Below are 15,760 nucleotides of genomic sequence, written 5' to 3' on the forward strand. Positions count from 1 at the left end.
CTGCTCCTCTGATGCTGCTTGGCCTGCTGTGTTCATCCAGCTCTACAACTTGTTATCTCAGATTCTCCAGCATCTGCAGTTCCTACTATCTCTAATTAACACCAAATTTGTTTACAAACCTGAGCTCTTGAAGAACACAATTCACATTACAATTGCTCACTTTAACTGTCATGAACTGCAACAAGGATTTTGACTATATAAGCAGTCAGATCAGGAGTACGCCGCTGGGCAGCTAGATGAGATGCTTAACCTCGATTCTCCCTCCTCATCTCCATTTCCCCCATTTCCAAGAATCTATCAATTTCAGTCTTGAACACACTCAAAGACCCAAGCAGCTACAAACCTAAGATACAGAATTCCAAAAATTCACAACATCAAATTAAGAAATTTCTCAGCTCAGACCTGTGATTGTTCATGATTTATTATTATTTGGAAACTTGGGTTCTAAAGTGGACAAAACCACATGTAACTTTAAGTTTGAGTTATATTTATGTATTGTGTTAAGAAGGGGAAACATAATTTTAGCTTCATTTTTGAGTTCTGATGTTCTGGTGTGAACATAAATTGTAGCACTAGTTTTATACCTTAATAGCCTGAAGTTTCTTTGCATGCATTGAAAGGAGGTCTTCTTACTCAAAAATACAAGTGAATAGTTTTGAAAAGATGCATAGAAGAGAAAGCTGGATTGTTTTCCAGCAACAAGGTCTTCTAAGACAGAGTGAGGCAAAGAACGAAACAATTATTCCTTTTAGAAAGACTGAACCATACAGAAGGTGACTGTGCAGGTTTGTTTTGGAGAGATACAAGCTATTTGGAGAGTCAGAGGCCTCTAAGATCAGCAGTGTAGTTCAGCAGTCTTCAAAATAAGTCAGGCAGAGAAAAGTCCTGAATGATTAGAAGTCACCAAGAAAAAAGTTCCAGAAACAGAAGGTCTTAAAGGGTCAAGAAAAGACTTTCTACAAGGCTGTTAAAGACACGAGTTTAAGGAACACATGTTGAGTAGTAAGTGAGCTATCAGCAATTTGTTTACGGGTGTCATGAAGGGTCATTACTTGAAGGAGACAACATCAATTGAATGCAGAAGCTTGCCAGAAAGAAATCAAGTATAGTCATGCAACTAAACAAGGAACTTTAAAGTAGAAACAGGATGACTCCACTAAAATTTGATTATCTGTAAGTTTGTTGATGGTACCGGGGTCAAATCCTTTATTTTTATTATGACTATTTTCAAATTGTTCTTATATAGTTTGAAAGAGGCTTTTTTCTTTTGTGTAATAAACATTGTCATTTCATTGAAGATTTATTGGCAGCTTCTTGTGAATATGATCAGTGACTAACCACAACTGTAAACAGATTGCAAAAATAAAACATGTGGGTTATCAAGTCAGATGTTACTCTGGGATCTGATTTATTCAGTATTACTTTCAGCTGAGACCTTAAAAATCCCTAATGGTGGCCTTTAACCCAAGACCATGTTCTCTATTTTTAGATTTGTCAACACGAGAAACAGCTACTCAGCCTCTACCTTGTCAAACCCTCTCAGAATCTGAATTTTCAATGTCATCACCGTACATCCTTTGAAATTCAAGCCAGTTTTTCGATCTCACCTCGTGGAATGTCCCAAGAATGAATCTAGTTGACCGGCAGAGTACATTCAACAGCATTAGCACCTCTGAATCCCCTACCATCAGCATTCTGGGGTTTACCATTAACAAAAATTTGAACTAGGCAGGCCATATAAATACTGTGGCTATAATAACCTGAGGCTTGAACTTTACAGACAATAGCTCACTTCCTGGATCCTTGAAGCTTGTCCACCATCAAGAAGGAAAATGTCAGGAGCATGAAAGACACCCTCCCCTTACCTGGATGAGCACAACTTAAACAACACTGAAAAAGTTCAACATAACCTAGTAAAAAGCAGCTCACTTGACTGGCATTTCAATTGCTGCCTTAAACATTTACTCCCTCCACCAACACAGTAACAGCTCCACCAAAGCAGTGGGATCAGTGCGTACAATCTGAAAGATGCAGTGAAGTAACTAACTAAGATTCCTTCAACAGAACTTTCCACAACCTCTACCACTTAGAACAAATCAGCTGATGTACAGGAGTACCATCACTTGTGAATTTTTATCCAAGTCATACTCCTCAATGCACAACAACGCCTGCTCTTCCTCAGGAGACTAAGGAAATTCAGCATGCCCATAAGGACCCTAACCAACTCACCAATTCTATCTGGATGCATCATGGCGTGGCATGGCAACTGCTCTGCTGAGGACCATGAGAAACTACAAAGAGTTGTGAACACCGGACAGACCATCATGTAAGCAAACTTCCCATCCATTGGTCTGAGGAAGGGTCACCGGACCTGAAACGTTAACTCTGATTTTTTCTTCACAGATGCTGTCAGACTTGCTGGCCTTTTCCAGCAACTTCTGTTTTTATCTCTCATCCATTGACTCCATCCACACTTTTCGTTGCCACAGAAAGGCGGCCAACATCAAAGACCTCTCCCTCCCTGGTAATAAACTCTTCCAACCTCTGCCATCAGGCATAGGATACAAAAGCTTCAACACACGTACCAATAGGTTCAAGAAAAGCTTCTTCCTCACTGTTATTAGACAGCTGAATGGACTTCTCAAATTTCAAATCTAACATTGATTTCGCTTTTGTACACCTCCTGTGCAGCCATAACTTTGTATGTCTCGCTCTGTTCAATCACGTTATGATCTGTATGTCCTTGTATGTTATGATCTGCCTGTACTGCTCACGAAACAAAACTTTTCACTGTACTTAGATGCATGCGACAACAATAAATCAAAATCAAATCAAATCAGATCACTTGTAATTATGTTACTGTTCCCTCGCTGTCGCTGGGTCAAAATCCTGGTACATACACCACAGAAAGAAGTTTAGCACTATCTTCGCAAGGGCAGTCAGGGCCAGTCTATATACAGGGTTGCTCATTGTCCAATTTTTTTTTTAGAAAAACACTCCAGGCATTGCCTTGGCTCTTCAACTGAGTCGCAGCATCAGCATTCTTCCTGATCTGTTGGTGGCTCAAACTCTGACAGATAAAAATTTCTACCTGAAGAGATCACAATAATGGTCAATGTCACTGAATTCCACATTGCTTGAAGTTTCAGCAACAGAACAATGGAAAGGAGATGTGGGAAGGTTGGCCATCCATCTACGCCATTCCCTTATCTTAGACTGTACTTCAATCCTCTGAATAGAGTGCTGTTTCCTGTATTCAGGAGGAAGAGGCCAGCCTGTCAAAGCAAGCAAACACAGATGGAAATGGTTGAGGAAGCAAGCAACAGGTGTATGGTTCTCCAGACCTCGAGACAATGCCCCATGAGCCAAAAAGGTGAGTGGCATCTCATTCTCAGCTGTCATCCACCATAGTCTGATTTACCCAGCATTCTCCTGCACGACACTGCTCAGATCAACAAGCCTAACAGTTCCACTTATTTCCCTGCCTCCAGGTAACTTCTCACACTATCATCGAACAGTCAGCATTGACCCTCACCTTATTGACTCCTATGTTGTATGCCAGATCTGCCAGCATAGTGTATATGTTGGTTTCTACCGGAACCATGTTGGAAGCATTGGATAGATTTAGTCATCAATCCTTCTTGCTGGTATTAGTCTCAAACACAATTTTCCCCACATGATTGAGTACAGTCACTATAATTTTATGACTCTCTAAGTGCCCTATTAGCAATTCTTTAATCCCATCAAGACATGATCTAAAATAACTGGATCCCTGCTTGTTTACATAACATTGTCCTATAAAACACTCAGATGCATTTCATCAGCTACGAGCTACTTTTGCCAATTGGATTTATCCAGTTGATATAAACATTTAATTCCCTAAGACAAATGAAGTTGCTGAAGCTATGGTTAAGAAGCATGTCGGTTGTCCCTTAAAGCCTACAAACCTCTATTACATTCATTGTGGTCACTGGAGGTGCGGATTCAACATCTAGCTACCAATGCTGGCAATACTCTAACAGGATTGTATCAGAACTGCTATCCACATGACTTTGCATAACATAGCTATACTGCAATGATACTGGAATGAAGGTCAAGGTACTGATTACTCTGTGTTATATAATTTTGGGAAGATTTCACAGTAGCATAGGGCTGAATTTTTGGGTCACGATGGAAGTGGGTGGAAAGGCCAGTGAGCACATAAATGTAGGTTTCCTGTCAACATCCTGCTCCGAGATAATTTCTCAAAGGCGGAATTGTTGGCAGAAAGCTGGTCAACAATAAAGTTGTCATAGATGAAGCCTCCTAATGACAGACCATAAAAGGGAGTGGCCATTGCTCTGGGTATGCACAGAGGAATGCTATGCCTGTCAACTTCTGGTGTTATCATGGGCAGTCTTGTGGAGAAAGTAATGATGATGCCACCTGCTAAGGGCTTTTGTTATTTTAGAAAGTTAGACAGAGACCATAAGACAACAAGACATAGCAGCAGAAGTAGGCCATTCAGCTCATCTAGTCTGCTCTGCCATCCAATGAGATCATGGCTGATCTGCTCATCCTCAACTCCTCTTTGCTACCTTCCCCCATAAATCTTTATTCCCTTACTGATTAAAAATCTGTCTATCCCAGCCTTTAATATACTTAATGATCCAGACTGAAAAGCCTCTGGTCCTAGATTCTCTCACAAGAGGAAACAATCTTTCCACATCTACCCTGTCAAGTCACCTAAGAATCTTGTATGTATCATAAGGTCACCTCTAATTCTTCTTTATTCCAACAAGTAGATGCTCAATCTACTCAACTGTTTCTAGTAAAACAGTCCCGCCATACCTCGTATCAGCCTAGTTAACTTTCTCTGGACTGCCTCCAGTGCCAGCACAGCTTTCCTTAGATAAGTGACTTAAAACTGTTTGCAGTATTTGACCTGTGGTCTGAATAGTGCCTTGTATAGTTTCAGCAAAACCTCCCTACATCTATACCCCACTCTCTTTGAAATAAAGGCCAACAATCCATTCAACTTCTCTATAACCCACTGAATTGGATGCTAGCTGTTTGATATTCATGGACAAGGTCTCCCAAATCCTTTTGTTCTGTAGTTTTTTGCAATCTTTCTCCATTTAAAATAATATTCAGCTCCTCTATTCTTTCTGCTAAAGTGCAAAACTTGTTTTTTCCCACATTGTATTTCAACAAGTTTTTGTCCACTCATTTAACTTGTCTTTATCCCTCTGCAGAATCTATGTCATCCTCACTACTTGCCTTCCCACCTATTTTCCTGTCATCTATAAACTTGGCTATAATATATTCACTTTCCTCATCATAAATTATACTGATGCCTATGGAAGAGCACTGGTTAAGATTGCATCCTAAAAATGCCCCCTCCTCCCAACTCACTCTCTTCTATTAGTTAGCCAATCCTCTATCCATGCTAATATACTACCTCCAGCACCATGGGTTCTTACCTTATTAAGGAGTCGAACATTTGGCACATTATCAAATATCTTCTAAAAATGCAAATATAATATATCCACTGCTTTCCATTTAGCTATCCTGATTGTTACTTCCACAATGAATTCTAGTAGATTTGTCAGTCATGAGTTCCCCTTTGTGAAGTCATGCTGACTGTGCTTCATCTTATTATTCATTTCCAAATGTTTTGCTATTATATCCTTTATACCAGACTACCATTTTATCAATAACAGAAGTTAAGCTAACTGGCCTGCAGTTACGCATTTTTTTTTGTACGCTAGGATGCATCCATCAGGTCCAGAGGATTTATTGGTCTTTAGCTCCCTTAGATTTCCTAGCACTTTTCTAGTGAGTATTTATTTCTTCTCCTCCTTTTGTCCTTTATATACTTTGTAATTTTGGGATGCTTTGGGATGCTATGCTGTTACGTATTATGCAATATTTATTTCAATTTCTTTGCCATTTCCTGCTTCCCCATTATTATTTGCTCGAGCATCATTCTCAAAGGGGGAAGTCACACAACACCAGTTCATAGTCCAACAGGTTTATTTGAAATCACAAGCTTTCATACCACTGCTCCTTTGTCAGGTGACTTCACCTGCAGTAACCTGCTCAGTGATGCCCAGTTTGTGTTCCACCAGGGCCACACAGCTCCTGACCTCATTACAGCCTTGGTTCAAACATGGACAAAACAGCTGAATTCCAGAGTTGAGGTGAGAGTTGACAGCCCTTGACATCAAGGCTGCTTTCCACCGAGATGGCATCAAGGAGTCCTAGCAAAACTGGAATCAATGGGTATCAGGGAGCAAACTCCCCAGTAGTTAGAGTCATACCTGACGCATAGGAGGATGGTCACGGTTGTTGGAGGTCAGTCATTTCAGCTCCAGGACATCTCTGAAGGAGTTCCTCAGGGTAGTGTCCTAGGTCCAACCATCTTCAGCTATTTCATCAATGACCTTCCCTCCTTCATAAGATCTGAAGTAGAGATGTTCACTGATGATTGCACAATGTTCAACACCCTTCATGGCTCCTCAGACACTGAAGCAGTTCATGTTCAAATGCAACAAGATCTGGACAATATCCAGACGTGGGCTGACAAATGGCAAGTAACATTCGTGCCACACAAATGCCAGGTGATGACCAACACCAACAAGAGACAATCAAACCACCTCCCCTGACATTCAATGGTGTTACCATCATGGAATTCCCCACTATCAACATCCTGGGGGTTATCATTGAAACTCAACTGGACTCACCACATAAACACAGTGGCTACAAGTGCAGGCTAGAAGCTAGGAATACTGCGACGAGTAACTCACCACCTGTCTCCTGAAAGCGTGCTGACCACCTACAAGGCGCAAGTCAGAAGTGTGATGGAATACTCCCCACTTGCCTGGATGAGTGCAGCCCCAACAACACTCAAGAAGCCTGACACCATCCAGGACAAAGCAGCCCGCTTGATTTGCACTGCATCCACAAGCATCCACTCCCTCCACCACTGACACTCAGTAGCAGCAGTGTGTACCATGCACAACACGCACTGCAGGAAGTCAAGAGCCTCAGATAGCACCTTTCAAACCCACAATCACTTCCATCTAGAAAGACAAGGGCAGCAGATTCTTTGGGAACACCGTCACCTCCAACTTCCCCTCCAAGCCACTCACCATCCTGACTTGGAAATATATCACCGTTCTTTAACTGTTGCTGGGTCAAGATCCTGGAATTCCCTCCCTAATGGCATTGTGGGTCAACCCACAGCGATAGACTGCAGCAGTTACCACCACCTTCTCAAGGGCAATTAGGGTTGGGCAAGAAATGCTGGCCAGCCAGTGACGCCCACATCCCCACAAATGAACAAATAAAAAAAAAGGCATCTCCACATCATTCTTAAAGGGCCCTATCTTCACTTTGGATTCTCTCTTCCTTTTTATATTTAAAGATGCTTTTGCTGTCAATCTTGATATTGCTTTAGTTCCCAGCTTTAATCTCCATGTGATAATGTCGCTGTAATGGCTATAAGATCATTTCCATTATCCTGTATTTTTGTTGTTAATTCATCAATTTTGTTCCAAATACCAAATACATTCAAGCAAGGAGTCATTAATTTTGCCTTTTTACCATAATTTCTCCTTTTGGATCCTATTCATTGCTGTTTTCCTATGTTTGTATACTCTGTCCCTTCCTGTCCCAGTCTGAGTATCATTATCCAAATAGCTGCACTGCAATTCTGTCATATCCTCTTGCTTTGTGAGTCTATATTTCCGTTCTTTCCCTACATTTCCTATCCTAACAATGTCATAGTTGTTAATGTGGATGAGGACTACTGGATCCCTCTTGTTCCTCTCCATGATCTTCTTCAGCCCCAAAGAGGCGTCCTTTATCCTGGCACTAGGCAGGTAACTCAACCTTCATGGCTGCTGGAATAGTATCTATCCCCCTAAATATACTGTCCTTTACCACAACTACAGTCCTATTTCCTTCCCTCACTTATGGCTTCCTGTAATAAGATGCCTTGGTCAGTTTACTCATCCTCCCTTCAGTGCCCTGTACAGGTCTCATCTCTACAGCTTGCAAGAACCTTGTAACTCCTAGAAAACTGTAGGGGCTGGGGCTCCTCAATTTTAACCCCCAAGATCCTCTTACCAGCCTCACCTGCAGTCACATGTGCCTGTCTCTGACCACAGATCAATTTTCAATTACCTAATCTGAATGCTGTGACCACCTTCTGGATCAAAGTGTCTAGGTAACTTTCCCTCTCCCTGATGTGACAAAATGTCTGCAGCTCCAGCTCCTGAACTTGGATCCGAAGCTCCTTGAGCAGCAGACACTTACAGATGTGTCTACTCTGGATCACATTTGTGTCCAGCAGCTTCCACATGTTTTAGCAGCAATACATCATCTGTGTAGGTGTTTCCACCTTGGGGCACATATGTAAAAGGACATTCTGCTTCTTTTCCTGTGCTGCTGGACGTCCCATTGGCCTTCCAACTTTGAAAGCTGCTTGTGTTCATAACTGGATGGCAATCCCACACATGGCTGTTAACTGATCAATTCAGGTAAAATCATAGTCAGGATATTGTCACCTGACATAATATGGACTTCTGAACCTGGTGGCTGGGGAAAATTTCTGCTCCTCAAAGCAGCCATTAAAATTATACCTGCAACACCTGAGAGCTATAATCACTTTGTGAGATTGATAAGATGTTATTGAAGGAACATGCCATGTGGATGGATACAAGCTGTACCTCAGAGCTAACTGAGTTAGCTGCATGAAAATTAAATAGAAATCTCCCTGGCAAACCCTTTTCCAGTTGATATATCAACAGCAGATTGCAAACTCATTACGGCAATTGCAGATGAACGACATAAAACTCGATAGCAGCTGATTCAATGAATTGAAATGACTCTGAGCAGTAGACAAGCTAGAATGATCACATGCGAGTTCAGCAATGACTCCATTAAAGTGAACACAGCAGTTGTTACAGCAGATAAAGTTGTTCACTAGCTTTATCTGGACACTAGAGAAAATTCTAACCATAGTAATACAAGAACAAAAATATTGAATTCATTTGCATTAGTATGATCTGACCTGGGTTTACGCCATAGAAGCCCCACAGTGTGGAAAAGGCCATTCGACCCAACAAGTCCACACAGACTTTCTGAAGAGCATCCCACCCAGACCCATCCCCTTACCTTTTCCCTGCATTTTCCCATGGCTAATGCACCTAACCTACACATCCCTGGACACCGTGGACAATTTAGCATGGCCAATACACCTAACTTGCACATCTTTGGATTATGGGAGGAAACCCATGCAGACATGGGGAGAACATGCAAACTCCACACAGACAGTCACCCGAGGCGGAAATCGAACCTGGTCCCTGGTGCTGGGAGGCAGCAGTGCTGACCACCGAGCCACTGTGCCACCCCATTATTAGATTGCTCGACATGTCCAAACTTGCAAATGGTATCAAGACTGAAATCTGCAGCTGATCTCAATATCATCCTATGTGACTAGAATACTTTCAAAAGGGCTTTTGTGGTGCAGTGTTAGTGTCCCTTCCTCTGGGCCCGTGGTCCAGGTTAAAGTCTCACCTGATCTGGACTTGTGTCATAACATGTCCAACCATGTGGATAAAAATAACTAAAATACCTTGGATTCAATTAATTGGCCGCTTGATTTGTTCAACTTTTGTAAGATTCCCTAAATACAGCATCGTAATCATTTTAAAACATGGTTAAGTGTCTAAAACTCTCCAAATATTCAGATTAACTTCTCTTTTGCATCAAATTATTTGAACACCTTATTGAACTGCTTTTCTGTCCATTACAGAAAGCTCCCTGTTCCAGAACATGCAGATTTCCTCCCTGAAAAGAATACATTAGCCAACTAATTAATCTGTCCCAGCATACAGAACATGGCCTAATAACTGGAGCTGTCATTGATGTGTGAGGTGCTCTCATACTTAATCATTGAACTCTTGTGGAGAAGGTTTTTGATAAGATGAAAGATGCTCACCTCTTGAGCTCTGATAAACTTTATTAATGAATTGCCATTCATTTATGGAGGTATGCAGTAAAAAAGACAATGAAATAGATAGAGTAGTGGGGGGAATTTCAAGTACCTTAATATTAGCTGTGATAAATTCAGTGTAAAAGGTACAGAAGGCACTGAAATCTACAAATAATTTAAGAGCCAGCAATATTGCAAGCTCAACATGAGATAGGACCATTTCAGACTTAGATTTCAGGAGTGAACCTTACCAGGTGGAAAGGGTATCAGTGGAAAAGCAACTTAGTCTTGACACTATTTCATCTAGATTCAGAATATTTATGGAAAAGGATAAAGATGGACCAAATTTAGGAGAAAGCCAATTTTATCAAGCTGAGTTGTGATTTAGCAAAAATAGATTGGAAGCAGCACCTTGAAGGTAAATCAATATCAAAGAGGTGCTGAAAAGGGTTGAGAGCAAATCTGCTCCCAGCCAGACTGGATGTCGGAAAGCACACAGAGAGTAGGAAAACACAAAAAAGGAAACTTTGCCGGACATCAAAAGCTCTGGATAGCAGAAAATCTAGAAGATTATAGAAAGTGCAAGGATAAATTAAAAACAATATTAGGAATGGACTGATTATTCATGATGCCAAAATGGCACCTAGGCATGTGCAATCATGGCTTACGTCAGTTGGACACAACAGGCCAAAAGAAGCATTTGCGCATGTGCAAAGGTTATCACTGCCTCCTGTGCTGTGCTGCCCAGCCCTCTCTTAGAGTCATACAGCACAGAAACAGACAAACAGACTCTTCAGTCCAATCCATCCATGCCGACCAAGCTTCCCAAACTAAACTGGTCCCATTTGCCTGGTTATCCCTCTAAACCTTTCCTATTCACGTACCTCTCTAAATGTTTTAGATATGTTGTAATTGCAGCTGTCCAGCCCTCTCCTGCTGCTGCACTGCCCAAGGAGGAGTCCTTCCTCGAGCTGGAAGGCTGTGTCTAGGAGCTAGGGTACAGCTACACCTGTTAATCCACATCCCACCTCTCAGCCTGTTGTTCCTGTTAGCCACCTCCTCAGCCAGGGTCCAGAATACACATGGGAGGCTGTTAAAACAGCACTGAAGCTCGGGGCTTCACCACTGCAGCCCTCTTCCAAGGCCTCATAATCTGAGCCCCTTTAATCACACTCAGTACTGGATATAATTCAGGCCACTGAGTCCTGGATCATACAGAATTTCTGTCAGGCTTCCAGAAGTGCCATTTTTTGAGACTCACTGCCACTTTGTCACTTCAGAATGACATGGGGTGCCTCTTCACACATGCATGTTTGTTTGCAGCATTTGTAGCAAATTAGGAAAGTAGAGGTGCATGGAAAAATACTGGCAAGCAATTAAGGAAACCTAAAGATACTTTGTAAATATGTGAAAAACAAGAAGATAACCGAAGAAAGAAAACAGAGCCAATAACAGCGAAAAGGTAGTTTGTGTGTCCAGGTGAAAGTCATCACTCTGGGTATAAAATGCTCGTGAGACTAGAGAGGGAGATCTATATACAATTCTGGTCACTGCAGTGAGGAATGATGTAATTGAATTACATGGGGTACAAAGGATTTGGTCAGGAATTAAGAATTAGCCATGAGGAAAGATTGGATTTGTTTTAGAACAGAGGAGGAAAAAGGGGTGATTCAATAGAGATATAGAAGGTTATGACCTAGATACTGTGTAATTTCTGTTAACAGAGAGGTCAATAACCACAGGAGCAGACAATAAATTACCCGTCACTGGCAAGGCTATCCATCCTAATGTCTACCTCTTGACTAGTTGACTAGTTGTGTGCTTTCTTTTGTTTGTCGACAAAGAGGAGAGGTGAATGCTTGGCTTGCATGAAGAGAAGGGAATGGTAGGAGTTGTGGAAGGTGATTGTGAGGCACGAATGAGTGAGAGTACACGTTGGCTGTTCAGATGGAGTTGTGGGATACAGGGAGAGAGAGAGAGAGAGAGAAAGAGAGTGAGAAAGTGTGTGTGAGAGAGAGAGAGACAGAGAGAGAAAGAGAAAGTGCGAGAAAGGAATGAATACAACTGCAAGATGTGTTGTCCCAAACACCACTGTGCAGGAGATACCTGGGAAAGTCAGAGTAACAGGCTTGACATCTGGAAGTGTTACATTACTCAACTTGTGTGTCCTCCTGAGGTCGTGATTCTCTTGGTGCACTGTTTCCAGGTTGGAGGAACTGATTTCCTGTAACTGACTTCCTTGGCCATGTCTATTCCTGCCTGCCTGGTTGAAGTTTCAGTGTGCATTGTGTTAAAATCTACGAATCATAGTTTAGTATTGATGAGAAAAGATACATTTGTTGAAACGTTTTGTCTTTCACTCACCAGAACATTCACATGAATACCAAAGTAAAGTAACACCACTACCTTGTAAAAATGTTCTGTTCCAATAGATCTTTCCTACTTGATTCCCACAGAGAAACACCAGATTGGATAAAATGAGCAGAGTTGTGGCCACACTTGCCAAGGCAGCATGAGCCCGACGCTGCATACTGGCCGACAAGGACCTTTCCTGGAAAAGAAGGAAAGTAGATACAATGCATAAGGTAACAATAAGTGATTTTTTAAAAACCATTTAACGTTTATTTTCTTCCTTTGCTTCCCCCAAACCATTTATACAAAATGCATAAACTGCACATTTTCTTAATATTTGACTGACGCTATTTCATAACCAGCTTTCAGGATATAGCATTCTCAGTGGTTCCCTAAAACTTCCCCTTTCTTGTTGCTCACCAAGGCAGTTTGACCCTGTGACCAAAGACCTGTTGGATCAAAATGAACAATTTATCATGAAGAAGATGGAATCCAAGCCTGGGTATTCCAGCACTGCTCTAATAAACCACATCACGAGTAGGATACAAAAACAGAAACTACTGGAGGAACTCAGCAGGTCTGACAGCATCTATGGTGAATAAGCAGAGTCCCAGTGACCATTCTTCAGAACTGAAGACAGGGTGGGGCAATGTGCAGGGGTGGAGAGTGAGAGGATAGGCTGAGTGAGAGCCCAGAGAGAGAAAAAGACAGCTAGAGAGGCAAAGGCATGGATAATAGTATACTCCGGAGAAAGAAATTCTGATAGTGGGGATCATAAGTAGATGAAAAAGGATTGGCCATGCTGAAAGCAGCCTAAGTGATAACAAGAAAGGTGGTGGTAGTCAGTTGGGTGATGGGGGTGGGGGTGGTGGTGGTGGTGGTGGTGTGTATAGTTTAGGGACATGGAGGAAGGTCCTCAGGCCTTAATTTGTTTTTAACTTGATATTGAGGCTGCAAGGTCTCCAAGCGGAAACTGAGATGCTGTTCTTCCAGCTTGTACTGAGCTTCACTGGAGCACTTTGGCAAGCCCAAGACAGAAATGTTGTCCAGGGAACATGCTAAAGAAGGAGCAGGCAAGTGGGAGCTCAGGGTTATTTTTACAGAGAGACCTTAGGTGTTCCACAAAACTGTCAGCCACTCTGCATTTCATTTCCTTAGCATAGCGGAGACTACATTGTAAGCAGCAATGACAGCAAACAAGATTGAGTGAAGTGCAGGTAAATTGCTGCTTCATCTGGAAGTTACATCTGGGGCCTTGGATAGTGGAGGAGGGAGGAAGTAAATGGGCAGGTGTTACATCTTCTGCAATTGTATGGCAAGGTGCCATGGGGGGGCCGGGGGGTTGGTGTTGGAAGGAGGAGTAGACCAGGGTGTCCCAGTGGGAATAGTCCTTGGGAAGTGTTGACAAGGGAGGGGAAGAGGCAATGTGTCTGATGGTTGCACCTTACTGGAGGTGGTGGAAATGGTGACTAATAATTCTGGACATGAATGCTGGTGAGATGGATAGCTAAGGAAAAGGGGACCTTATCCGTGTTTTGGAAGGGGAGAGAACAGGTGACGGCAGAAGTGCAGGAAATAGGTTGGACACAGCTAAGTGCTCTATCAACCACAGTGACAGGGAATCCTCAGATGTGGAAAAAGGTGGACGTTTCTGAGGCTCCCCTGTGGAAGGTGCAATCTCAGAACAGAGATGGAGAAACTGGGAAAATGGAATGGAGGGTAGGAGGGTGTATTGTTCAGGTAAATGTATGAGTTGGTTGGGTTTGTAATGGATATCAGTGGCCACCTATCCCTAGAGATGGAAACAGGGATGCTGTGGAACGAAAGCAGGGAGTCAGAGATGAACCAGGTGAAGGTGCTAGCAGGGTGAAAATTTCCAATGGGGGCACTTCTGCACTCACCCCTACTCTCCCCTCCCACAACACCCCTCCAGCATCTACATCTAAAAGATCATAAGCCGCCACTTTTGCCACCTCCAGCAGATGTCTCCCCCCTCCACTGTCATCAGTTTGGAGAAGGATTATTGGACTTGAAATGTTAACTCTGCTTTCTCTCCGAAGATGCTGCCAGACCTGCTGAGTTTCTCCAGCAATTTCTGTTTCTCTTTCAGATTTCTAGCAATTACAATTTTTAGTTTAATTTCACTAGTATGATATTTTTATTCAAACAATACTCTATAGTTCCTTTTCATTTTGGTCAAAAACCAAATTAATATTTATCTGAAATACTTAATTATGATAACTAGTCAAAACAAAGGAATATTTCAGATGTCATCAAATTTAAATTCCTAATTGTGGTTTGCAATTCTGTACAAGTGATTAAGTTGTATTTATCTCTCTATAAGATATGGTGTTCTTGGAAATTTCAGCAGGGCAATATACCCATTTTTGGTGGTAGCTGCATGTTGTTGTTACGTACCAAATCAGCAAGCTGCTTGTTGGATTATCATTTTTGTAATTTATTCTTTCACAGGATGTGTGCTTTGTTGACGAGGCCAGTGTGAATTGCCCTAACTACCCTTGACAAGGTGGTGGTGACCTGCCTTCTTGAATCACAATTGTCCATCATGTACAGCTGCACTGCTGATAGGGAGTGAGATTCAGAAATTCAAACCTATGACAGTGAAGCGACAATGATATAGTTTCACGTCAGGATGGTGCGCAGCTTGGAGGGAAACAACACCATCTACAAATTCGCATGTATCCACTAGTATTGTCCTCTTAGATTGTAGAGGTAACGGGGTTTGCAAAAATCTGTTGAAGAAATCTTGGTGAGCTGCTGAAGCGAATTGTCGAAAGCATACATTCTTGCCACTGTGTGTCAGTTGCAGAAGGAGTGCTAATCAAGTGGCTGCTTTCTCCTAGATGGTGTCAAGCTTCTTCAGTGTTGTAGCTATATTCATTCAGGAAAGTGGCAATTATTCCATTACAGTCCTGACTTGTGACTTGTAGACGGTGGATAGGCTTTGAGGACACTAGGGGTGAGTTATTTGCTGCAAAGGTTTTAGTCTTGGATCTGCTTTTGTTGCCACAATGTGACTGGTCCAGTTTCCGTTTAATGTAATCCCAGGATGTTGATGGAGGATTCAGAGATGGCAATGTCAATGGATTTCAAGGGAAGATGGTTAGATTATCTTTGGTTGGACATGGTCATCTTCTAGCATTTGTATATCATGAATGCTACTCGCCACTTACTGGGCTAACAGATACAGGGCTCTATCCTTAAGGTTTCTCAGTGGTCCTTTTTTTAAAAATCAATCTGTCCAGACATATTACGAATCAAAAACAGAAGTTGCTGGCAAAGCTCAGCAGGTCTGGCAGCATCTGTGAAGAAAAAATCAGAGTTAACGTTTCGGGTCCGGTGACCCTTCCTCAGAACTGATTAACTCTGATTTTTTCTTCACAGATGCTGCCAGACCTGCTGAGC

The 15,760-nt window shown here is 42.1% G+C and overlaps 1 protein-coding gene across 1 annotated transcript in view; it reads right to left on the reverse strand.

The window, feature by feature from the left end:
- The window catches only part of hhat (hedgehog acyltransferase), a 196,191-nt gene that overhangs the window by 85,445 nt on the left and 94,986 nt on the right, over positions 1-15,760 (reverse strand). Inside the window, exon 9 of the mRNA XM_048601411.1 lies at positions 12,389-12,533. Within this exon, the coding sequence (XP_048457368.1) occupies positions 12,389-12,533 (145 nt within the window). The remainder of the gene's footprint in view (positions 1-12,388; positions 12,534-15,760) is intronic.

The sequence above is a fragment of the Rhincodon typus genome, chromosome 9, assembly GCF_021869965.1.
Source record: "Rhincodon typus isolate 14 chromosome 9, sRhiTyp1.1, whole genome shotgun sequence".
Taxonomy (NCBI): domain Eukaryota; kingdom Metazoa; phylum Chordata; class Chondrichthyes; order Orectolobiformes; family Rhincodontidae; genus Rhincodon; species Rhincodon typus.